The 26790-nt window shown below is 35.8% G+C and overlaps 1 protein-coding gene and 1 pseudogene across 5 annotated transcripts in view; one reads left to right on the top strand and one right to left on the bottom strand.

Moving 5' to 3' along the window:
- THOC2 (THO complex subunit 2) overlaps positions 1 to 21300 on the top strand; it is a gene marked incomplete at its 3' end in the record, with an annotated part of 114410 nt that extends 93110 nt beyond the window's left edge. For 2 of the 4 annotated variants that reach the window (XM_080831200.1, XM_080831199.1), the window contains exons 26-37: positions 660 to 788; positions 1127 to 1258; positions 1346 to 1530; positions 2038 to 2216; positions 2460 to 2562; positions 3259 to 3689; positions 3918 to 3976; positions 5388 to 5504; positions 10495 to 10632; positions 10978 to 11047; positions 11130 to 11284; positions 13326 to 13454. In XM_080831200.1, coding sequence (XP_080687326.1) covers positions 660 to 788; positions 1127 to 1258; positions 1346 to 1530; positions 2038 to 2216; positions 2460 to 2562; positions 3259 to 3689; positions 3918 to 3976; positions 5388 to 5504; positions 10495 to 10632; positions 10978 to 11047; positions 11130 to 11284; positions 13326 to 13454 — 1827 coding nt within the window. Of the gene's footprint in view, positions 1 to 659; positions 789 to 1126; positions 1259 to 1345; positions 1531 to 2037; positions 2217 to 2459; positions 2563 to 3258; positions 3690 to 3917; positions 3977 to 5387; positions 5505 to 10494; positions 10633 to 10977; positions 11048 to 11129; positions 11285 to 13325; positions 13455 to 13888; positions 13935 to 19749 lie in introns of those variants that run through there. The other 2 variants (XM_080831202.1, XM_080831201.1) reach the window with 2 other exon arrangements.
- LOC308337470 (tyrosine-protein kinase Fer-like) lies at positions 19567 to 20376 on the bottom strand (annotated as a pseudogene). Its single transcript has one exon. The product of its transcript is annotated as a tyrosine-protein kinase Fer-like (transcript).
- Positions 21301 to 26790: the final 5490 nt, after the last annotated feature.

Genomic DNA, 26790 nt, shown 5'->3' with positions numbered 1-26790 from the left:
ATTGTTGTGAGGATTAAACGAGTCACTGTACACAAAAGTGCTTTGAATAGTGCCGGACATGTAGTAGGCACTCCCAGTTAATCCTTTAACTCATAATATGTTTGTCATAATGAACTCTTTTCTTAACCTTCACCTTGTCCCCCTCAAAAAACAAAAACAGCTTATACCTTCACACATACATAAAAGCAGGAATGCTTTTCAGTATGGTCACATTTATGTATTTTTGCATCTGGCTTTTTTTCTTAATAGTAAATGACTGCATTTGAGGTTTAAAAATGCAGTATATGTCATAGCATGTCAGCTGCCTGTTTCTAGTTTCTGTCAGCCTCGTCTCTGCTTACTGTCCTCCTAACTCCAGTAATATCTATGACTAAGTCTTCATTGAAGAAGTTGTGTTGTAATAATAATGATAGTTTCTCCCACTGTCATTGTAAATCATTTTTTTTAAAATAAAAGTTTGTTGTTGTTGCTTTATGAATGTGCTATTTCCTCACAAAGGCCAAAATCTCTAAAGGTTTCTGGAATTGTGACTATAGAAAGGGAAGATACATTTTGACTAAACTCACCTGTTTAATTTACTATGATTTGCTATAACATTTTACTATTTTGAACTAATTTGACCTTGATTTGTTTTTATTTTTCAAACATTTTTCCTGTAGGTTTTCTCTGATATAATTTACACAGTTGCAAGCTGTACCGAAAATGAAGCTAGTCGATACGGGAGATTTCTTTGCTGCATGTTAGAGACTGTGACCAGGTGGCATAGTGACAGAGCCACGTATGAAAAGGTATGGTTAATAAACACCCTTACATTTTACCCATGTAATCTTTAGGTTGTTCAGTTCTGAAAGGGAAGCCAAGTTTAAGATTCAGTTGTAAAACAGTGTTTAAAATTTAAACATCATTCATTCATTATTAAAAGGTGATAGATATAAAAAAATCTATCTCAAACTGACATTACAAATTCATACCGTTGAATAAACTGAACTTTTCTGTGAAAACTACCTGTCATTCAAATACACATCTTGTTTTTGTGTGGAATCATTACTCTAGTCCACTTAAGTTTTCAGCTTCTGCTAGTTTAGGAGCAGAATTTTTCTTTTAACAACCCCCTTTTATTTTCAAGGAATGTGGAAATTATCCAGGATTCCTAACTATATTGCGGGCCACTGGATTTGATGGTGGAAATAAAGCTGACCAGTTAGACTATGAAAATTTTCGACATGTTGTACATAAATGGCATTACAAACTAACCAAGGTAAAAAAAAATTAATGTTTCTTAAAGGTGGTTTTTCTCTTTATACTTATACTTTTATAATAATAGATCTTAAAATGTTTGTTGTAGGCATCCGTACATTGCCTTGAAACAGGCGAATATACTCACATCAGGAATATCTTGATTGTGCTAACAAAAATACTTCCTTGGTACCCAAAAGTTTTGAATTTGGGTCAAGCTTTGGAAAGAAGAGTGCATAAAATCTGCCAAGAAGAAAAAGAGAAGAGGCCAGATCTATATGCATTGGCTATGGGGTAACACAATTATACTTTAATGTGATTTATGAGACTAGATGACAGAAGGATTCTGAAGACTTTAAAATGTTTTACAGTGTTGAAGTTTATCTTCTGCCTTACTTCAGGAGATTATGGGAGATTATGCGATCATGTTCCCACAGGCTGGTGAGAGTTGTCACTTCTGATTATCAGCTTCCGGTCTATACTGGATGATAGTTTCAAAAGTCATATACAATATGTCTTGGTTTGGAGGAAATGTAATTTTATCGTCAGTTGAGTTTTGGATCTTCAGTAGTGGAAAAAAGGCATCTTAGTTTGAGGATTAGTTTACACTGAAACTTTTATTTTTTAAGAAAGCACCTGGGGCTCTCTATAAAGACCTTCAGAAACTTATTGAAAATTAGTATTTTTTTATTCTCTGAAACGAAGTAGCGGAGTGAATAACTTGCTAGTTTTGTTCTTTTAAACTCCAGTTTGTGCTTTTGATTTGTATTTGTATATTTAAACACTTTGTGCGACTTTCAGCTACTCTGGGCAGTTGAAAAGTAGAAAGTCATACATGATACCTGAAAATGAGTTTCATCACAAAGACCCCCCTCCGAGGAATGCAGTTGCCAGTGTACAAAATGGGCCTGGTGGTGGGCCTTCTTCATCGTCGATAGGAAGTGCATCTAAGTCGGATGAAAGCAGTACTGAGGAGACTGGTACGCTTATTTATAGAAATTTATAACTAATATGCTTTGTTTCAACAAACCTAAGATGTTTTATATCACATGACAAATAAAATGTTGGCTAGTATTATAGTTTATTCCTTAAGTAGGAGTATGTAACTGTCAAGAAGAAATTAGCCCTTTGTTTCTTTCTAATTAATCTCTAATCATTTTGCTGTGAAATTGTAGTTTATTTACATTTAGGGGCTTGTCAAATAAAACTTTACTTTATTTCAGATAAATCAAGGGAGAGATCTCAGTGTGGTGTGAAAGCTGTTAATAAAGCTTCTAGTGCCACACCGAAAGGGAATTCAAGCAATGGAAACAGTAGCTCTAACAGGTAGGGACACTGACTGTATGTCAGAATTCTGAATTCATATATGATTAACCTCATTAGATGTGAATGAAAGAGGCTGGTATTTGAATACTATGAAAGTCATTTATGTTGGACCTTGAAATTTTATATGTACCCCTAATTTGATGATGTGCTTAACTGCCCTCCTTATGTTTTATATAATGCTGAGACTGACATTGTTTCCCCTGCTGAGTTACGCAGGTGAAGGTAAGTGGTGAAGTTAGAAAAACATTTTAGGATTGAGTGCTTGCTGTGAGCATTCTGGGTAAGGATAATGAACATAAGAGAAGCCTACACTGATTTTGACCAGTGATCCATCCAACCAAGTAATCCTGCTTCTGATAGTAGCACCCTTGGTCGGCTTGTGGGATAATTTTTGGTTGTGACCTAGTAATCCTCAGAGGTTATGAACATACAGAAAATGGCCTGACATCATTTTAATCATTCTTTTTTAATCTGCTATTCATGAATTTGGTCATTTATTATTTACTGAATAAAGAAGTACTTCCTAAAAATAAAAAAAGAAGTAGTACTTTCTTTTCACTTGTCTTTAAAGTCCTTTAGTTTTCAAAGGGCTACTCTTCTAGTATTTTCGAAGTCGGTAAGAAACCCTTTATAATTTGTAACATGGACTATGTTTTATGACAGTTTGTCTTAAAATCTCGTGTTTTTATTCTTAAGCAGCAAAGCTGTTAAAGAAAATGACAAAGAAAAAGGGAAAGAGAAAGAAAAAGAGAAAAAAGAAAAGACTCCAGCTACTACTCCAGAGGCCAGGGTACTTGGTAAAGATGGTAAAGAAAAACCGAAGGAAGAGCGGCCAAACAAAGATGAAAAAGCAAGAGAGACGAAGGAAAGAACACCTAAGTCTGACAAAGAGAAAGAAAAATTCAAGAAGGAAGAAAAAGCTAAAGATGAGAAATTCAAAACCACTGTCCCCAATGTAGAATCAAAATCGATTCAAGAAAAGGAAAGAGAGAAGGAGCCATCCAGAGAAAGAGATATAGCAAAGGAAATGAAATCAAAGGAAAATGTTAAAGGAGGAGAAAAAACACCAGTTTCTGGGTCCTTGAAGTCACCTGTTCCCCGATCAGATGTTGCAGAGCCTGAAAGGGGCAAGTTTGCCTTTATTTATATTTGTTTACTTTTGGTTCTTGTTAATGTATAGTTGGTTCTTGTCTCCTTGTTTTGGCAAGTTTGTTTTGGCAAGTTATCTAGGGACTTTACTTGTTGGGGGAGATACTTGATGACCTTAAAGGTGATTTTTAAAATGGTGATTTTTTTAAGTGCTTGGAAAAAGTAGAAAACTATCTTACTGTGACCATTTCTTTTTGTACCAACAGAACAAAAACGCCGCAAAATTGATACCCACCCTTCTCCATCACATTCCTCAACAGTAAAGGTTAGTATAGCCTGAGGAAGGCAGCGTCCATGTTAGGCTCACCTGGTTGGAATACGTGTCCTGACTTCCTTCAAGTCTTGTGCCAAGTATTCACTGGAGCCACTGGAGGTTTTATATTGCATTAGAAAATGAATTTTTTACATATTGGTGGACTGATATTTTTTCCTATTGAGTATTTTTATTATAAAAATATTAAAACTTCAAGGACCTAGCACTAATTTTGTAGTGTTTCAAAGTGCAAGAAAAATTTTACCCAGAAGTGCCTCACTGCTTTAAGCAGTCTTTTTTGGAGTGCAATGGTAGCTACAAGCAAATGAATCTTTTCAGCAGAATGAAGCCTATTTTTCAGCATAAATATTGAAGAATATATAGCACTGAAGACTTCCTGGATGATACAGGATAAACAAGATACCTCTGAATTCATCAAGCTTCTTGATGAGCATCATACCGATGTGTGCCTTCTAAGAAGGAATCTTGAAAGGAGTTCCATTTTAAAGTCTCCTTGGTGATCAGTTCTCCTGTAGTTGTGTATATTCAGTGAGCATGCAGCTTCTGTTGTATCTTCCCTTGGAGGTTTGTTTATACCCATTGGGTTCCCAACAAGTTGAACCTTGCGTTACGATAAAAGCAGATGTGGCATCCAATCCTACCACCCAGCAAAGAGAAACCCCAGGCATTCAACTGCAGCACAAAATCGTGGGTGTAGCCTTCTTGAAGACTCAGGGTAGCCATTCCTTGCTCCATATTTAATTTTAATTCTAAAGTCATCTAATTTCATGGAATCTTTGAATTTGCAGTACGTTGAACTTTTAAAACTGTAAGTTAACTAATTCTTCATCAAGAGCACTGTGGTAAAATACCGTAATTGATTTCTTTTTCTTTCTTTCTTTTTTTAAAGTGCTTTTTTTGTGGGAGGCGTGAGATTCACCAACAGAGGCACTTTGCAAAAAAGTGACTACTCTTGTAGAGAATACATTTTGTTTTCTTGTTAATATAATGCCACTAAGTCTTTTGGCTAGGATTAAACATGTTTATATTTATGGTAGAGTCAAAGTAAAATTTGAAACCTCCCAGTTAAAGAACAACTATGAAAATGTAAGATAATGTTCTTCCACAGTGACCTCCACTGTTTTAAACTTTCTGTGGAGGGAAAAAAGTGTTTTGCTTTCTAAAGCCTCTTAACATTACTTATAGCCTAAGTACTGTGTTATGAAAAATGTGGCATTGACATATATCTTTAAATTATGAGCAGAGAGATTTTTATTTGTTATGTTGAGTACATATAATTTAGTTTTTTTTTAACATTACAGTTCCATTACATGGTTTTGCTTTTGTTTTCTATTGTTGATATTCATATAATAATTGACATCACAAGATTTATCCTCACAAGAAGTAGCTGGTTTATTTCCAGGTTACAGCCATACTTCCCAAAGTTCCTCTGGGTTCTGAGAACTATGCCAGCTCACCTGTCATCTCCATTCATTTTCTACAGGACAGTCTCATCGAACTCAAGGAGTCTTCAGCAAAGGTTTGAGTCTTTTAAAATCATCATGCCTAAGTAAAACAAAAAAAAAATTCTTCATTTATTTAATAGATACCTTCACCCTAGTAAATTCAGTAAGCTAGTGAATAACCTTTAAAAATACCTATCACAAACTGAAACAATGGATGACAGCGGTCCCTTTTAAGGAGATTGTTACCAAATGTGTGTAATGTGGCAACATTTCTATAATCTCTCTTTGCTTGCTGTGTTATGCATTATCCTTTTATGCTTTAAAATCTGGAAATAAGTTTAAGGTTTGGGGAAGGGGTTGTTGGTTTGTTTTGGGGAGTAAGCTCATTTAATTTCTCAAAACAAATCTGTCAGGTTGTTTTCTGACTTTTTTAGACAACCCAAAAGACCAGAAAAGAAATTTGATGCATTCACATACTGTTCTCAAAACTGAGCCCATCTCAATCCATAAAACTCTTTCTCTTGCCTCTGCTGAGCTACCTTTTTGGTAGTTGTAGCAGAATATTAAGAAATCTGGTTAATGTCAACTAATCATTCTCTTGGCGGGGAATACTCAACTTGATGATCGTGTTTACATGCCAGTATCAATTCTTGCCTATTACTCTACTTTCTTGAGTATTCTTCTTCTAAAAATAATGTGCAGTTTGTGTATCTTATTACAGAGTTCACCTCATTATTGTAGTTGAATTGTCCATTGTTCATGTTATTTTGTCTACTTATTATAAAATTTGTACCTTCTTTCACTTTGATTTTCTACTTTGCCTCCTCTTATATCTGCTAAGTATTATCTCTTACTGGTGGACCAATACAAAACGAAATTTTGAAACAAAGGCAGTTGACATTACAAACTGCTTTTAGATCTGTAGTTTTATAATGAAATGTCTGTGGATATTGGGCAATAAGCACTAATTTTTTAATAGTTTAGGTTAGCTAATGTGCCTTTGTCCTGAAATTGTAGCATTGTTTTTAGAGTATACTGTATTAATCAAAAGAGTATTAGCTGTACTGTGTGAATGCTTTCTTTTAAAGTAAAACTTTTTATTGGCTAAATTAAGTATGTATTGCAATACAGTTGGTTTTCATAACCAGTTTGGGATTGTGTATGTCAGTTTTAAACATCAGTGGCTTGTATGGGCTATTTTAAATTCATGGGTTAACAATGTTACCTGGGGAGTATTTATTTCCTGAAACATACTTTGAAGCAGTTTGAAACCTGCTGTTACAGTTACCTGGAATTTCTCATCAGTGATGAAAATTATGGTTTCTTACATTTGTGAAAGCCTTTTGAAAATAAAACATGTGAGATAAACACGTTATTTCATTTCATGCTCATAACAGTGCTGTGAGGTAGATAGGGCAGGAGGGTAGTGTCTTTTGGATAAATAAGAAACTAAAAAAGTTCTTGATCTTTTCCCAGTGGCACATAACTTGTTTGTAGTACCAAAACTTGGACTGAAATTAAGGTTCCTCAAGTATTCTTACCAGAATGAAAAAAAAAATTGCAAAAAAATGTATGGTTCCTTGATTCTTTTTTTTTTTTAAAGATTTTATTTATTTATTTGACAGACAGAGATCACAAGTAGGCAGAGAGACAGTCAGAGAGAGGAGGAAGCAGGCTCCCTGCTGAGCAGAAAGCCTGATGCAGGGCTCCATCTCAGGACCCTTGGGATCATGACCTAAGCCGAAGGCAGAGGCTTTAACCCACTGAGCCACCCAGGCGCCGTGGTCCCTTGATTCTTAGCACCCATGTCAGCAGTAGTCGAAACGAGTTCCTAACTCCTTTAGTGTGTTTGCCTTGTTTTTAAAATTATAATGCTTTAAGTCAGTCTCTTTATATTCCCCCTTTGAAAAAAGATAGTGATTTTCTGGTATTTAAAATTCAGTAGATTTATTCCACATTCAGTCAGAAATTTTTGAAAATGGCACTGAATGCACTTGTAAAAATCATGTGATTCATACCACCTTTCAGATCCTTAGGGCTCGGTATAGTTAACTCGGTGATATGATTAGATTAAATAACTATTTGAAATGAACTCTTATGCCTTTGGAGTTTGGTAAAGTATCCACAGATTACTGGTCTGCATTTTTATATGTCTAGGAAGGTTCGATAGCATATGAATGTCTTAGAAAAAAAAATTACCAGACTTTGAGTGATCTTTAAAATTGACAGTCTATATCCCTCACTGTTTCTGGGGTAGCTTTTACTTTTTAGAGGATTTGAATGATCTGTGTCTATTTTTTTCATGTTCTGTTGTCAGTTGTACATATAAAATTGTTTCTATGCTTTAATTTTTTAGTTAATGCTTTTTCCTGGGATCTTTTTTTATTACATTATTATTTTCACTTTCTAATCCATGGTAAAAGTAATACATAGATTTAGCTTTTCAAGTGGGATTGGTTAACGGGAGAAAAATCTAGCTTAATATCCAAATCTTTTCTGTCTGTTTGCCTTCCACCCCCAATTTCCAATTGGCGTATTTCCAGTTTGGTCACTCGTGTATTCAACTAGCAAACCTAGAAGCTACATTTGATGAAGGAAGTGTGAAAAGCATTTTCCTTTACCCATGCCTCTCTGTAATTGAGGAGAGCAACAGTGACCACTCGAAACAGAATTCAGGTTTTAATTCTGTTCATCATCTTAAAACAAGGATTTACAATCAAATGGAAACCTACAAGTGAGACCATCTTTATATACTGTAGCCTTAATAAAGTCAGTATAGTAGTGTTAACAGATTTTGAAAATCAGTCATGTTTTTGGACTCATTGATCCCAATGTTAAGAATAAAAGCAAATCAAAAGCAAAATCCATCAACATTATATGCCGATCAGTTTAACAAATCATTCATTTTGTTTGGCAAACACGTATTGAGTACTCGGTTGTGTATAAGGCACTAGGAAGTGTGTTAAAGTAGAAAAAACAAGCTTCCATGCCATACTGGAAACTGTTACGGACAAATATAAGTGACATGAAATTAATAGAAAATGCCCGTCACAAAAAAAGGTTAATATGAAATAATAAATATAGGAATGCATCAGAAAGTGAGTTGAAAGTGAGTTGCAGAGTTCAGAGACAATTGAAGTGCTGATGGCTTTTGAGCTGTCTTTGAAAGCTAGTAGGATTTTAAGAGATTAAGAGAAATGTGAGTGACCATTCTGGTGAAGAGAACTGCTGGAAAGGATAGAGTGTTAGGGAGCCAGTGGTAGCCACAGCATAGAGTACATTGGGTTGCCCCATAGTAGGATATAATTGTACAAAGATTGTGAAGAGGTTGGAAGTACCTAAGCTAAGGAGTATGCATTTTATTCTGTAGGCAGTGAGAAACTGCATGTTACTGTGGAAAAGAGTCTTGTGATCAGAACTATTCTTAGAAAGGTAGGAAGAATGAATAGAATTAGGTACATTTCTAGAGTAAGAATATATAAGTTTCTCAATTCCTTGCAATACAGAATTCAAGTTAGGCACAATTAAAAACTTCATTCTTGAGTAGTGTGTGTGTGCATGTGCATGTGTGTGCATGCGTATGCTTGTGTGTACTTATTTGTAATCACAACCCCCTTTTTCTTTTATCAGGAGAATTAAGCAGTATTTCCCTTAGAGAAATCTTTGTGTATTGTAGGAATATATTATTTCTTTTTGTCTTATCAGTTTCATAAGTAATATTAACTTAAGATATAAATAAACCTCACAATTATAAAATCTTGAAGTGTTGTATAGGGCATTAACCCAGCAAGAGTACCATTTGGACAAGCACTTTTATGACTGTTTCTCATTCTTTTGCTCTTTGTTGTTAACAAACATTTTGTCTATTTCAGTTGATCATCAACTTTTAAACATTGACATTTTAAAGAATCTACTTCTGCATTGCTATGGCAATATTTCTCAGCCAACTGAATTGAAAATATTTGATGGTGTTAAAAAATAAGTGTTTCTTTAATTTTCAAACTGATGGTCTTTTTTTTTATGTATTCCTTTGAATACAAAGGATTTCCTCATGTAAAACTATTTGGCTTTTGACTCACTATTTGTTTTCATTCCTAAGGTATATCTAGGATTGTGTAGTTAATGTAATGAGTTATATTTCATATTCTGCTGCCTATTACTTGTAATGTCTTAAATTGAACATAAGCTTGTAGCACAGTTATAAATGCTGTAAGGATAGGTATCTGATTACTTCCTTAATGTTTTCTTTTATACTAGATTTCCATATTTACAACTTGCGTAAGTTATTAAGGTTGTCTCTTAATTATTTAGGTAGCACACCCTTGATCTTTGGCTGTTTATTGTCTGTGGGCCTTTTGAAACAATAGGCAGATATCAGTTCATCATTTTTCAGTCTCTGAGTTTTTTTTTAATCATCCTCAGGTGACCAAATGGTTTTCTGAGCTCCTTAGAACGAGTGAGACAAATTTTACAGTCCATTGTGATTATTTGGTAGAAATTGGAGTGCTTTCAGAAGTAGAGAATATGCAGCCTATATATTTACAAAAAAAATTTAGGATAATGTATGCATGGTATATGCTGAGGCAAAGAAGACTTATTAATAAAGTCATGGTGAGGTTTTGTTTTATACTTTGGCTCACTGTCATCAGTTGCCTTGTAAGTGGATGGTAAAACTATTTAAAATTTTCCTGATTGTGTAGAGGTTTGTATCTTTTTTTTTTTTTAACAGTTAGAGAGTTCAGTCATTATTTTTTACATATGGACTCCTGTAGTGGTGCTTACAGATCTTTACAATAGAGCTATTAAAGCCTCCATTAAGTCTCAGTCTCATTTAAGACTGGAATGAACTGGTTGAGTTTAAATGAAAATTTTTGTAAGGCCAAGAATTGAAGTCTTTGCATAATTTGTGCCATGCTTTTATTTCACCTCTTGTAATCCAGACAGCTGACCAGTTTTGACTTTGGGTCTAACTACCAATTGTCTTTTCATTAAATAAAGAATCAAGCAGATGATGCCGATACTGGAAAACTAATAATCTTTAGTAATATTGCCTTAATTTAACAGCTCTACATTAATCATACTCCTCCACCACTGTCCAAGAGTAAGGAGAGAGAAATGGACAAGAAAGACTTGGACAAGTCGAGGGAAAGATCCAGAGAAAGAGAGAAAAAAGATGAAAAGGACAGGAAAGAACGGAAAAGGGTTTGTAATTTTTTAAAAACTAGTTTGGAAAGTCATTATATCGTGTATGGTAGTGTGTTTTTGCCTTTTTTAAAGTACTAGTTTGTTGCATGGCAGGCTGTTATTTGGTGTTTTAACTGGTATTTTCACCTTAAAGTGTGTTTGAATTGAATCTTCTACAGTAATAAGGATCTTCATTCAGCCTAACAATCTCTACCAGCTCTGCTTGTCTTTCATGTCATTTTGCAATGTGAAAGGACTGACAATACTCTCCAATGCTAGTTAACTGTGCCCTTGTATAAAAGTAATATTTTAAAACAAAAACATAAACTCTTGATCAATGTAGTTCACAATTCTTGGTTCTAGGATCATTCAAACAATGACCGGGAAGTGCCGCCGGACTTAGCCAAGAGGAGAAAAGAGGAAAATGGAACAAGTAGGTAGATTTATTAATGCTTTCAAAGCTGTCGTCAAACTGAACTGGAAAAGGCTTTCATGATTTTCTTTTATACTTTTAGTGGGGGTTTCAAAACACAAAAGTGAAAGTCCATGTGAGTCTCCTTATCCAAATGAGAAAGACAAGGAAAAAAATAAGTCAAAATCTTCAGGCAAAGAAAAAGGTGGCGATTCTTTTAAATCTGAAAAGATGGATAAAATCTCCGGTGGCAAAAAGGTAAATTAGGGAAACAGTGAAACAAAAGGCTTTTTCTTAAAAAATTGACCCTTGAGTATTTAGAAAATACTGAGTTAATTTGATAATCAAATAGTCTTTGCTTAATTATTTGAGGGTGGGAAGAGGAGGCAGTGGGCAAGGGTTATCTGGGGGGAATTCCAGCCAATTGGGTCCCAAATTACGGGGAGTAGAATTAGTTTATCTCTGAAATTCCTTTTCTCTCCATTCCACCCCCACCTGCTTCTATTCATTAAGCTTTACCCTTTACCCTTTCTTTTTGTGTTTTCTTTTATTCCTCCTTGCCAGCAGTGTTTTGGTTTCTTTACATTCATGAGATTAAAATATGGTCATGTGTATTCTTTCTCCCTGATCATTACGTTGTCATAAAGTCTTTATTAATTGTGGTTTTTAAAACATTTTTATAACATTTTCTCCTAATAAACTTGTGTGTTTGTAACTTGTATTTGATTTTCAAACTAAGTATAATGTGCATTTTCTTAGATACTCATGGATGATATTCATAATACATTTCATGCATCTGCCATAAAGTAGGCAAGTCATTACTAAGGTATAAAGTGTTTCAAGGCATTATTGTATACGTAGTCATAGTTCTTAAAAGCAGTTTTGGAAAATTATAAGGTAATCATTTTAAAATTTCTCTGTGCTTTGGGGCGCCTGGGTGGCTCAGTCGGTTAAGCTTCCGACTCTTGATCTCAGCTCAGGTCTTGATCTCAGCGCTGTGAATTCAAGCCCTGCCTTGGGCTCTATCCTGGGCATGGAGCCTACTTAAAAAAAAAAAAATTTCTGTATGTTTTAAAAGTGATGCTGTTCCTTTTAAATAAGTGTTTTTAAATTGAGGTAAAATTAACATAACATAAAAATAACCATTGTAAAATGTACAATTCTGTGGCATTTAGTATATTTACAGTGTTGTGTAATCATTATGTCTATCAAGTTCCAAAACATTGTCATCACCCAGAGAGAAACCCCATACCCATTAAGCAGTCATTCCCCATTTCCCTCTCCTTTTAGCTCCTATCAGCTACTAATTTGCTTTCTGTCTCTATGGGCTTACTGGTTTTGGATATTTTATGTAAATGGAATTGCATAATAATGTGGCCTTTTGTGTCTGACTTCTTTCACTTAGCATAATATTTTGAGATTCTTCCATGCTGTAGCATGTATCAGTACTTCCATTTCTTTTTATGGCTAAATAATATTCCATTATATGCATATACCACATTTGTTCATCCATTTGTCAGTTGATGGGACTTTTTTGTTGTTTCCCTTTGGCTGTTGTGAATAGTGCTGCTATGAATGTTCGTGTGCTGCTCTGAAGTGTTTGTTTGAAGACCTGTTTTTAGTTCTCTTGTACGTATACCCAGGAGTGGAATTTCTGGGTTATATGGTAATGCTGTGTTTAACTTTTTGAGGAACCAACAAACTTTTCCACAGTGGCTGGACTGCTTCTATTTTACCAGCAATGTATGAGGGTGCCAGTTTCTCTAAATCATTGCCAACGCTTGTTATTTTCTGTTTTTTTTTTAATTAAATTTTTTTTTATTATAGCCATCCTAGTGGGTGTGAAGTGGTATCTCATTGTGGTTTTATTTTGCATTTCCTTAATGACTAATGATGTTAAGCATCTTTTCATGTGTTTGTTGGCCATTTGTATACCTTCTTGGGAGAAATCTGTTCAGATGCTGTGGCCATTTTTAAATTGGATTGTCTGTCTTTTTGTTGCTCTGTTGTAAGACTTCTTTATATAGTCTAGATACTAGATCCATATGAGATGTATGATTTGCAAATATTTTCCCCCATTCTGTGCATTGTATTTTCGCTTTCTTGCTAGTGTTCTTTGATGCATGAAAGTTTTTGTTTTTGACGAAGTCCAATTTTTATCTTTTGTTGCTTGTGCTTTTGGCATCATTAAATACGTTTTTGAAGAAAAATGTATGACTGGTGGGTGATAAAAAGGGATTTGGAGCTGATTTTTATATTTGGTTTTCCCTTCCCAAACTAATTCCACCATTCCTTATAGGAGTCCAGGCATGATAAAGAAAAGATAGAAAAGAAAGAGAAACGGGACAGTTCAGGAGGAAAGGAAGAGAAGAAACAATATCCTTTTCATCTTATTGGAGTTTTTAATCAGTGTAATGGAAAGCTTTGATACTGGTCATGTTTAGAATTGTACCCTTGTAGTATGTGGTCTGAATAAAGTTTAAGGGCTTACTAGCTTTTAAATAGTCTCTTCAATTAACCCTCTGACATGTACGAAATGCGGAAGTGGGAGACTTGATACATTTTTTTTCTTTTTTAACTTCTGTGGTGACTGTGAGGTTGTTTTATGCCGTCAAGGGATTTCGATTCTCTCTGGTTGTATTACTACTGAGAGGAAGAAAGGGAACAGGGAGTCCCTTGGGCTGGGGGCATGGGAATTAGAAGGGCAAGATGATGCAGCAGATGAGCAGAGCTGGTGGAAATTGAGGCTTCCAGGCTGGTCAGAGCCAATTAGGCCTGCAAACTGAAGGACTGCACTAAAAATTGAGACACCATTCCTTTTTTTTTTTTTTCAAAGTTGTTTTCCCTTAATTTGTCATCTACTCATAAGTCCTCGGACAAGCACAGATAATGAAGACTTTCAATCAAGGTGAGTGTTTCCTCACCTCCTTTCATTTAAAGATAGAAATATGAAACGAGGTCTGATAATGTTGAAGAAACTAGATACATTTTGCAAGATGCAACTTGAATTTTGCACCTAACTTTTAATGACCAGGTCTTCAGGTACAGATGCAAAACAAGATTCACAGTTATTTTTAAGCTGCTTTCATCTTAAGCTTGCTGATTAGCCATGCAGGGTTTTTTTTGTTTGTTTGTTCGTTTGTTTGTGTTTTTTTAGCACCAAGATGTATTTAAGAACATCTGGCTTTCTCTTCACCACTCATTCCCAACTTCTCTGGATAATTAATCACCTTTTTTTTTTTTTTTTTAAAGTACCTATAGCCTTGTGGGTGGTGCTGATATCTGCACTTTACAGGTGAAGAACCTGAGACTCTGAGGGGTTAAGTTGAAGAGGCTAGCAAAGGTATTAGCTGACAGAGCCAGTATTCACAGCATAGGTTTTCTTGCCCTTTAGTGTTCTCTGTTCCTCTTTTTGCCTTTTCCTGCAGATGTGTTATCCAGAAATTTTTGTTCTAAGTTTTTATGCCTCATTTGCTACCACAGGCCATGTTTTGCAAGGCCAGAAAATATGGTCTGTGCTTTTCGTTCTGGAATTTAAAATACGCAACTTTGTTTTCAAGGTAATTCTGCCTTGTATGAGATTTAAAAAGTGTCTAACAATCTTAAATAAATTGTATGTGTACAGTAGTTCACTTTTAGTGAAGAGAGTGTTCAGAACTTAAGATAGTTTTTTTTTGAGTACTCAGATGGTCATCTGAATAGCTCTTGTTTGGTGATGCTTTAGGATTATTGAGGTTTATAGGATGATTTACCCTCTACATTTAATTGAGATGGCCGTATTTGAAGTTGTCAACTCTTTTATAGCCCATTTTCTTGCTTCCTTATTAGCTATCATTTCTTAATGATGTAAAGTATACTTTATATTCACCTCTATATACTATATAAAGTATACTTGCTGTCTCCACCCTCCCCCTAATATTATTTGCTGCTGCTTTTATGAAACCAGAGAGATAACTAAGGCTATTTACAGTTGTTTAAATTAAGAATCAGAAATGCGTGAGAGCCCGTTCTGTGTAAGGGTATGAGTTTTAGGGTATGGATTTTGTCCCATTTATTTTGGCTGCAGAACAGGCCACCTGGGTAACGTCCTAACAAGTGGTGTGTGCCTTTTCAGTTTTGTTATTCTCTGCTTGTTATCTAAGTAGTAGAATAGGCTAAATGAGAATTATGAGAGAACACTTAGAATTTAGTAGGTTTTCTTGAAAACCTTCAGAAAGATTGCCCATTCCTCAGTTCTAGCAAACTAGCTGTCTTCCCTAGCAAACTATAAACTCTTCATCTTCTTTTTTTTATTCTTTACTTTACTTTCTTTTATTTTGGCATTTTGCTTTTTACTTCTTGCTTTCACATTGTCTCCTTATTAAAGAAAGCAAAAAACCTACTACTTACATCTTCATTAGGAATTGGTCAACCATTGTGACTGACCACTTTCACTGTGATTTTATATATTCTCTCTTTACTTAGTACCTAAATATTATTCTTCGGTATGTGAAGGTTTTACTACAGATTTCTTTTGAGTTCTTATTCCATGGATTTGTATTTTACCTCTTTCGATAAGCTTTCAGGACCAAAGGCATGAAAAGACTGGTTTGGGTATTAAATGTTAGATTAGTGGTCTTATAGCAAACCTTCTCAATTCAGATATCCTTTTCAGATATATTTGGCTTGATGTTCATACTGGTAAATTTTTTCCTGACAGCCACGTCCTATACTTTATCCTTGGGTAGACTCTTAATTTTTTTGAGGCTCTGATTGATTTTTCCTTCTTCTGGCTCTTCTGGCTGCCTCCTTCTATTTGGGTACATTCTAGGATTGGTCAGGTCTTTCTCTTGTTCTTCTTGATCCTTTAGAAATCTCATCATTTCTGATTGGCACCATTTACCTTTAGGCTACTTCAAATCTGCTGCTCCCTTTTTAAGTTATTTTACATTCTACATAAAAGAGAGTTGCCGCATAATGTCACATTTCCATGATTCAGAGATGTTATTAATTGTAAGATCCACTGTTGGTTTCTAGAACTTTTTTTTTTGAGCAGAGTGGATGGGGAAATGACATTGATTTGTAAATATTGCCCTGATTTCAGGAAAATTAAAATGATCACATTAGAGATAAGAAAATATAATATATAAATGTGACCCAGATTAGATTGCTTCCAAAGTCTTCTGTTGTCTTTTCCTATCTCATGATTTTTAGTTGTAAAATCCTTTCTCCTTGTTCTCTATATCTTCTGTTACTTATTACTGCTAACGTTTTTGTCGAAATTCATCTTTCCTCTCCTTGAGTTAGTCTCTTGAACACTACTAGTTGCTTTGCCTTGAACTTTTTCCCCTAGTTTAATCTCTAAAAACTCCTGCCAATTGAAAATTTTCTCTTCGAACCAGGTTCCTTTAGCATCTCAATTTTAATTTGATATGTGTGGTCCTCTGTGAGTGTCAGGTTTTAGCTAACTTTTGAGAGTCCTTTTGTGAACCAGATGGCTGTACTGAGACTTGGCTCCCAGACTGAGAAACTCAGGCTTCTTGGACTTTGATTCTTGATTTCAAAGAACATTATTACAGTTAAGCTCTATCCTACCCATGTGTATTTGTGGTATACTACATTCCTGTTCTAATCATTGGATCCAGTGAGGCCTAATCTGTTTTGCAGGTCCTTCTCTTACCTACGGTATCTTAGGTGTAACCTAACTCTTTTATCCTTTAAACCACATTCTGCCCAAGGGCAAACTCTCAGCCCCTGGGCAGAATGTGGCTTGTTAAATGTACTTTCTTGGCTTCATGTAATATTTAACTTTGTTTTAATCAATATGATAAAGTCCAAATTTCAGTTTCTCTTGAAGAATTGGAACATCTGGCAACACTGTGTCCGATTTCTGCATGGTAACAATCAGCTGGGCACCCTAGGTGCTGCCCCCCTTATGTAGAGAATGGGTCTTTTTTAATTTAATAGTTAGCTCAGTCAGTCCCCACCCAGCTTACTTCATTTGTTTACATTATATACTAGCCTCTGTAAACAATTGATTTTGCAGTTCTGTTCTGAATCTTTTTTCTTCAGTCCATATTTGGAAACTGACCTCCTTCGTGCTCAAAGATTGCTTATTTTAGGAATGCGTCACCATGGTGAAGCACAGTCCTAGGTCCTGGTAATACCCATTGAGGAGGGGAGAGTGTTCAGTTAAGTTTCTTTCTTACTTTCCCATTGCTTACGTGTGGGCATGTCAGCTTGCCTACAGAGTCTCAGTCACAGATTCCTGTGTGATATATGAGTATGTTACATATCCCTCTCCTTAGATTGTGATCTTGTTGAAGGCAGAAACTTCATCCTTTCCTTTTAATCAAACAACCAGGTATTTTTCTTTATTGCCTGCTATGTTTCAGATACTCAGTTAACTCTACGGGGAGAGCTATGTGCAGAAGTATTACGTATATCTCTTTGGGATTGATGAGAAAGAGCATTGGACTTTTTTTTGCCCTCAAAGTTCACTGATAGCATTCGGTAGTATCCTGTTTAAGAAGAGGTTGCTTTGTGTGTTACAACATATTTTTTTTAAAGATTTTATTTATTTATTTATTTGATAGACAGGGATCACAAGTAGGCAGAGAGGCAGGCAGAGAGGGGAGGAAGCAGGTTTCCCGCTGAGCAGAGAGCCCGATGTGGGGCTCGATCCCAGGACTCTGGGATCACGACCTGGGCCGAAGGCAGAGGCTTTAACCCACTGAGCCACCCAGGCGCCCCGTTACAACATATTTTTGAGGGCAGGTTTATTTTGCTTTCATTTAGGTCTGTATTAGTAATCATTAAATGCATTCGAAAGTTTTGTTAGGAGATTGAAATGATAGACACAAACTATTTTTCTCTTCATTTCCATCATTTATACTCTTCAGTGGGTGTGCGTTCTTTGCACTGATATTCATAGGTTACCAAAAAGTTGGACAGAATAGGAGGAATTTGGGGCGCCTGGGTGGCTCAGTGGGTTAAGCCTCTGCCTTCAGCTCGGGTCGTGATCTCAGGGTCCTGGGATCGAGCCCCATATCGGGCTCTCTGCTCAGCGGGGAGTCTGCTTCCCCCTCTCTCTGCCTGCCTCTCTGCCTACTTGTGATCTCTCTCTGTCAAATAAATAAATAAAATATTTTAAAAAAAAGAATAGGAGGAATTTTCTATTTTCTTTCTCTCACATAGGGTAGACCAAATATTCACTAGGTGCTGTGCTGTTTTTATTAGGATTTAGTCATGAGCACCTAGAAAAGGGCTCCCTTGCCACATTTATCCCTGAGTATGACTATCCCTTATTCATGCTTTTATCCTGAGAGGGACCCGTAGGTCTGCTAAGATTGAGTTCAGCAGAATCCCAGTTTTAATTCTTTGTTACATTTATCTACATGGACCATCTCAGGAAGTATGTTTACTATGATAAGAATTCCTAGGTAGTAGTAGTATAAGGAGAGTAAATGATGGGAGTAAAGTGAAATTAAGATGGCCATCCCTATGTCTTTCTCCTATATCTACTTTCTTCTTCATAAATGTTCATTTGACTTTTTAACTATCTGCTTCATCCATATATGCCTTTCTACTGTGTGTGTGTGTGTGTGTGTGTGTAATAGGATCACAAAATCCTGATAACTTCAGAAACTGGTGGAAATGAAGGGAATCAGATTCTCAGATGCCTCCTTTGAGGTGAAGAAGCAATCTTATTAATTCCATGGGCCTGTGTTTTCTAGTTTCTCTAAAAAATTTCTGTTGCCATCAAGAAGGCTCCTTTATGAGGAATCTGTGTGCTATTAGAAACATTTCTTAGGATCTTTTGGTGAATTTGATCATAAAATTAGAATATGTGTGTGTTTATAAGGGCATACCTTGGATAAGAAGACTGAATTTATATTTGCTTTTCTTCTCTATTTTGATCAGTGGTCTAGCTGTTCTTTTCTCCAGACCACTCTACTTTTCAGACTTGCTTCTTGCTGTCACAGCTCTACAAAGTAACATCATTTAAAACTAGCTGCCTCAGCTCTGAGAGCATGCTCTTCAGGGGCATTTCGTGCATAGTTTTCTGATGCCCAGGAGGAGGGTGTGGTAGAACCTAGGGAAATTGCAACCTTACTAATAAAACAGGGCCAATTTCTAGGGCGGGGATTGGGGGAGGGAGGAAGAAAACCTCAGCCAGATAATACCTAGTAGAAGGTGATGTTTTTAAAGGTAATCTTGTCTTTCTGCAAGCACAGTATTACCAGTGCAGTTGATAGCACTGATAGAGTAAAGATGTCTAGGATGGAGGACAGCCAGCTCTGACCCAGCCTGAAGTAGAAGCCCTGTGAAACTCAGCAGTCCTAAGTATGAAAAAGATCTGTGTTATCTCTTGGATTTAGCACCTGTGCTTTCTTATTTACAGTTGTTAGAGTGGCACATATTTAAAAAAATAGTTAAGAAAACAATAACCTTAGGGGAATGTTCCAGGTAATCTGGTATAAACGCATTGTTAATGAGAAGAAAATATTACTCTGCTGGAAGATAGAGTCTTGAAGGCTGAGTTTGGCACTGTTTCATCACTATATGACTTTTCTTCTTGATGGCAGTTCTTTCTGAAGTTCACTGAAGTTGGGGCGGTTTTCAAGTTTGTAATCCCAACACTTCAACATTGTATTGGTAAATACGCTCTGGACACTGCTGAGAGACTGACATCCAGTATCTTCTTTCCACTTGCTCTTGTGCCTGCTGATTTGTCATTCCAGGGTATGGACAGACCCCTAAGCTGAAGGTCTCCCAGAGGAGGATGCCAAAGCTCCATGCGTCACTCTCAGAACGATATCTCCCATAATTAAGAGCTTCTGGTGCTGTCCATTTAATGGGAATCTGCTTTAAGTCAGAAGATGAATACACACCACCATCCTCTTGACGAGACATTCCAAAGTCACTGATTTTCAGAACATTATTTTCACCTCCAGGCAGTTTCTTGCAGCAAGGTCCCTGTGTATACAATTTTTACCCGAGATTCGCCATCCAGAAGCAGCATCTAATGAAAATTTCACTAACTGTTTTAGTTCATCCTTCTTTCTCAGAAAGGAGAGGAAATCGCCTCCTGGAACCAGTTCCTTAATGATATAGATAGGCTGTATTTGTGTGCGAACTCCTAAAAGTTTGACAATATCGGGATGGTTATATTGCTTGAGGATTTTGGCTTCTTGTAAAAATTTTAATTTCAGTTTCTGGGAAAGATCATCTTTACATGTTTTAATGGCAACAGCAGTTTTATCCCTTAATGTGCCCTTAAGTATGTCAGCAAAAGTTCCCTTGCCCGGTAATTCTACTGTGACATCATCATGATTGAGACCCCCATTTCTTATTCTAGTTATGGCCATACTGAAATCATGATAGTCTTTATTAAGCAACACTTTCTTTTTCTTTTGCAATTTAAAAAATTGAGATAAAATTTACATAACAAAATTTGCAGTTTTAAAGTGGTTTTTAGTATATTCACTATGTTAATAGCCATCACCACTAATTCCAGAACATTTCCATCACCCCCAAAAGAGACCCCATACATACTAGCAGTCACTCCCAGTTCTTTCCTTCCCCTCCCCTGGAAACAACTAATGTACTTTATGTTTCTATGGATTTACCTGTTTTGGACATTTCATAAAAATGGAATCATGCAATATGTGGCCTTTTGTGTCTGGCTTCTTTCACTTAGCATCATGTTTTCAAGGTTCATCCATGTTATAGCATGTATCAGAACTTCATTTCTTTTTATAACCGAGTAATGCTCCATTGTATGAATGTGTACCACATTTTGTTTATCCATTCATCAGTGATGGACAGGAACAATGATTTTTAAGTATTAAAATTGTAAGTTCAACATTAGTGTATCCACAGTTATAATTGGTTATATAAATGTCAAGGTTATACATGGTGTGAACAGAATGCTGTATAGAAATGATGTGTAAATTATTTGCCAGCATTTCATGCAAGTGTGATTACTTCCCAAGGCCCTTCTAGCTCTGGTTTTATGAAATATGTGAATGTAGTATTTTCATCAATAAAGTTTAATGCTTTAAGCATTAGTTTAAAATTTGAATGAGAACAATGTTAGGCAGATATGAAGTTATTTGCCACATGTTGTAATGATCATGTTTTGAATTTATTTCAATATGCAGTATTTGAAAATGTCAGTACATAAAGGAAAGGAAATGAGTATAATTAAGTCAATATATTTTTAAAGCAATTTTTATAATTTAGCAGACATTGCATCTTAATATAAGTCACTATTAAAATCGTGTCCTTGTGAAAAATGTGATGTCATTTTTCTATTTTTTTTTGTTGATCATGTAAAATTGGTTCCTTTTCATTGCTCTGTGTTCTGTTTACGTTTGACAAGCTATTGCTTGCCCCTGTGGAATATTTTCTTGTTTCTCTTTCATTTTATCCTCCCTCCCCTCCCCAACTTCTCCCTCTCTCACAGACAAAATATTCAGTGTTTTTTTTTTTTTAAACTCCTCGTAGTGTGCCTATCTTTAATGGTTTCTGAGAGGGGGAAGTGATGAGAAATACACAAATATTTCATTCTTATCTAGGGACTTAATTCAAGCCTTTGTTATTGATAGAACTCATTGATTTTTCTTTGTTTCTTAAATCTTCCTTCTTTCCTTCCTCCTTGTTTTCCTTCTTTCCTCCCCTCCATTCCTTCCCTCCCTGGTTTCTCCTTCCCTCTCTCTGCCCCTTCTTTCCATCCCCTTTCCTTCCCTTTCTTTTCCCTGTGTCCTTCCTTCTCTTCTTCCTTTCTTATCTATCAATATAATCACTTTGTTTCTTTCAGGTGAGATTGGAATGAAATTGTTCAGCTGTGACCAGAAATTAATTTTCCTGAGTAGATTGCCGAGAATTATGAATCAAGAGGGCCCATTTGCATCTTCTTAAGTTATTCAGTTATCTGCTTTATTGCTCCATGCCGAAAACTTAAAATTGTTGAGTTGTGCATTACTGTATTTAACTTGTTGCTTAGTTTATACATGTTTATTTTCAGTAAATGGCTGAAAGTGTTAACTGTTCCATATTTTTAGCACAATGTGCTGCATACAGTTCCCAACAAGCAAATAAGGTTACATGTGTACAGAATTTCACTTTAGGTTAATAACTAAATATTGCCTGGGTTTAGTTGTTCTGTTTTTTTTTTTTGTTTTTTTTTTTTCAATCTGAAATGCTTCCTTTTTATTGTTTGAAACTGAAAATAAACAATTATTGAACCATTTTGAATTTACCTCATTTTAAAACTCAGTTTTAATTTATTATTTGGCCTGTTTTTAATATTAGTCACTAAAAATGAAGTGGGAGCAGTGTCTTATGCAATGCTTAGGAATCATTTTATATAGTACATGTACAACATTAAAACCTGTTTAAAAAAAGAAAAAGGTACCAGCACTCACTTGTCCCTTGCCATTTTTTCTTGTAATTATGTTAGACAAATCTGGGGTGGGGGGAAACCAAAAGTTAATTGTGTTTTAATTCTACAGCTACAGGAGCTTTGTATTGCTGAACTTTCGTCTGGAAAAGTTTCACAGTGACATTTTTAAAAGAAAATTTTTTTATCTACTGAATTCTACCAGTGTAACCTTTTTTCTAAATAAACAATAGTTTTCTCAAATGATTGTATATCATTGTGTATATTGTTGCTTATTCACAATAACTTAGTAAAGATAGTTCACTAAGGCTCCTAGCCCTTTTCATTTCTTAGTCCATGATCTACAGTGCTTTCAAATGATACCTCATCCAATAATATGAAAAAAATCTTATTTGTTAACCTCTGCACCTGGGGTAAACAGTGGGTTGTAATCATGCCTAAAATTATCCATTTACTCTTCAGTTCTTTGGAACTGGTGATATTTATGCAAATTAAAAAAAATTTTTTTTAGAGGATTGAGAAATGCTGAGCATATTTGAGAATTGGCATAGGGATATAAATCTTGATGCCCCCTTTCAGGTAATTGTAATTTGCAAAAATTGATGAACAGTAATTACGGGAGAATGATCCGTTCAGTGACTATGGAGCACCCATAATGTGCCTGGCATAAAAAGAAATTATGCATTGTTAAAATGATTTTGACATTGAGAAAATAGCTATGGTTCACCTCAGAATCATTTGTCTGAGACATAGCAGGGAGGAGCTCTCCAGTTATGTTGCATTCACATTTTAAAGAATACATGATTATGAGTTTGAACCAGAAAGATCACTACTTGCTTAGGATCAGGATCTATTCTCCTTGTCCCTCAAATTAATTGAACACAGGTGAACTTTGGTTGTATCTTTGCTAGAAATGCATTGAGGATGGAAAATACTAACTTTGGATTTAACTGTGCAAAAGTAACTTATGTTGGAAGTAGGCAATCCGTATTTGTGTAGTGATAGCTATTTTTAAGCATCTACTCTGCTCTAGGTACAATGGGGTATTAAGACCTAATTCCTGTACCTAGGGGCTTCCAGTCTAGCTTGAGATAAGGGCCAATTGAGTGCTATTGGGGGTCAGCAAACTATTTCTGTAAAGGACTGGATAGTAAATAGTTGAGACTTTATGGGCTGTTTATACCCTGTTGCATCTGGGCTCTGCCATTATAGCATGAAAGCAGCCATCGGTGATACATAAATGAATAAGCATGACTGAGTTCTAGTAGAATTTCATTTACAAAAAACAGCTATAGAGCCTCCTAGAGAATATTTATTTAAAAAAAATAAAAAATATTTGAGTGCCTCTTATGCACCAGAGGTACATCCTTGAGCAAAACAAAGACCCTGCTACCCTCATGTAACTTCCATTCTAGTCAATGGAGGCAAACAAATAATGTTGGATGGAGGGAGGTCCTCCTAGGAAATCTAAATCTGGGTGGTGCAGAGTTTATTGTTCTCTATATAGAGGGATCATGTAGAATGAAGAGGTGCAAAGCAGAATATTTTGAGGCAGTTACCACACTATGAGTATTTTATTACTAAGTAATATGAGCAGGTGCCATCCCTAATCACCCCACCCGCCAAGCTTTGAGCCTTTTACATGAAAATCATGTAATACAGGATTTCTCTCTCAGGAACTAGGATCTGAGCTGTAGTGACTGGTGTCTTAAGCTTGCCATCTTTTAGAAAGGAGTTCTTACCTTTAGGATCATAAAGGAGGATATCTACAAGACCACCCCCCTCACCCCCACCCCGCCGAAATTTTTGTGGTACGTGTGTTTTTCTAGCTTTCAGTTCTCAAAAAGATTTTAAGTTGGCATGTTTTTTTTTCTGGGTCTTGATCCAAAGAACTGTATGTAAACACATACAAGTAACCCTGGACCTGTCTCTCTTGAGCTGGTGAGAAGTTGGAAGACAGTCGTCTGTCCATCTGTGTTGTCTTAAACGGTAGGGGCAAAAGTTAGAGTATCTTGCTTTGTCAATATACAAGTGATTTGTAGTTTATTGTTGGAAAATCACTGGTCCGTGCTACAGGGCTATTTTCTATTTCCTGGAAGCACCTTAGCCTGGAAGCAGCTTAGACAAATGGAAATTTCTAGCAGCCTTATTTTTTTCCCAGCAATTGTGTAATTGTTTTATTTCTACCCTGCCATGTTCCAAAAAGGATTTATGAAAAAACATACTGTACAGTATTTAAGAAGTAAATGAGAATATTTGATTGGGTGAAATGAATACCTAAAATGAATTTAACACCCTAAAATGTCGTGTACACCTGGGCAATGAATCAGTTCTGAGAAACCTGATAGGCCACACAGAGAAGACGTGATTTCTTAGTTATAGGAATTAGTGTCCATTAAATAAAAAGCCAGTCATGGAGAAGAACATTTTCTGGTAATGTAGCCCAAAAGAAACTTTTCCTTTGCATTCACGTAAGAAAAAAAACCCCGTCTTTCCAGTAAACAAAACAAAGGGATGTATCTTGCATTCATGTAAGAAAAAAGCCCTGTCTTCCCAGTAAACAAAACAAAAAGGGATATATCTTGTAGTGGCCCTAAATATTAGCTGATGGCCAACACCTCAACTCATCCTGGTGAGTATATTTCTACAAGGACACCAAAATATGTGGTCCAGGCACCCAGGTCTCTGATGATTTGGTTTGTCCAGGAAAACGTTTTTGATTATTCAGAGCAGGTTTTCTAAACTAGGATTTATGATGGCCTTACTTTTCATAAGCATGTTTGTAAAGATCAGGAAATTCATATGACCGTAGTTTGGTTTCCATGATACAAGTAAGATAAACAAGATCTCAGTTTAAAAGCTGTGCCTGGCCTTTGGTATTTTGTTTTTATGGATACTGATCTCTAAGGCTGCCTTTTAGGTAGAATGGAGCTTATAATGTTAGAGCCACTTAATGTTCTATCTTATCACTTATCAGAAGCATAGTTTAAATGTTTTTTTTTAATTGAAGTAACATTTCTAGAGACATTGTCAGGGCCAAAGATTTTACTGGGCCTAGAGTTGAGAATAAAAAGAGGAGCTGCTTAAGAGATGCTAATTCATGCTAGTTGCATACAGATTGTTGTATTTATAAATGCAAATTGATATAACTAAGAATGACAATAGAAGGGATATTGGAAATGTGACTGAAGGAAGTGTGACAACCTGAGAAGATCTGTATTAGTGTAAGAATAATTGCTTTTTATTTCTGATTCTTAGGTGCTGTTTTAAGCTCTAATGACCAGTTCCACATCAGTCAGGCTAACAAAGCTTAATTCCTTGGATGTGTTGTTAAATGGGGGTGTTTAGTGGAAGAAGAAAGGAAGATTTTGAACACAGAGTACATAAATGGCATCATTGCAAGTCAGAAGTAGCCTTTATTTAAGGGATAGGAGCTAGAAAATGACCTGGTACTTAATCTCTAGCTTAAAACCTCTGATTTTTGTCATATGACAGCTAGATGTCCTTGGATTTGAATATCAAACTGATAAAGAGCTACTATCACCCATGTTCCCACATTTTAACTGGATTGATATTATTGTACTATATTCAAGTCCTTCATGATCCTAATTTCATGCAGTCTGTTAGGATACTTATCTCCTAGGGTTACACAGATCATCATTATCAAAGTACATTTATGAATTGTAATTAGATATGCCACTGCTAGATACTATTATGCAGAAACCTTTTGCACTTTCCAGGATAATTGATCCATCCAGGACACAATTAATAGAAAAAAGATCATGCTTACAAGATACAAGCAGGAAGTGAAATGTAAAATGAGTAAGGTATTCATATCACATGCAAACATTTTAAGATGATGGTGAGTACTTAGGGTAAGAATAACCTCAGACTAGGTGTGATTTAGGAAGGCTTGCTCTCAGTGGGTTGATTTGGGAAGACTTCAGGAAGGATTGGATGGTCAGGAAGCCATTTTCTCAGGTGAGAGAATGTTGAACTTGGAATTCAGAACCATTTTTGGTATAGTGCAGAATCCTTGAAGCCAACCCGTTCTGCTAGCGCAGGTTTGGATCATACTTGAAAGGCAAATACTTCCTCTTTGGATACTGTTCCATGCTGCCTCAAGACTTTTGCCTTTTTTTTGTCTATTTTCATGACTGAGTCTGACATCACCAATCTTTTATTGCTTTAACCAATCAGTGTTAATCACATTTTTCATATCTTTACAGGTAATTGAAAAGTTACTGCCTCTGTGTCAAGATGATTTCCCTTATCTGTTTCCTCTGAGTGGGGATGAGCTTCACTTAAACTTCCTCACGTGGTCTTCACAGTACCCTTTTGTTAATGAATTAAATCTAACAATACATTAAGGCACATA

This window comes from Martes martes (assembly GCF_963455335.1).
Source record: "Martes martes genome assembly, chromosome: X".
In the NCBI taxonomy this organism is placed as follows: domain Eukaryota; kingdom Metazoa; phylum Chordata; class Mammalia; order Carnivora; family Mustelidae; genus Martes; species Martes martes.
Note: the sequence above shows the minus strand (reverse complement) of the source record. Positions and strands in the feature narration are given on the sequence as shown.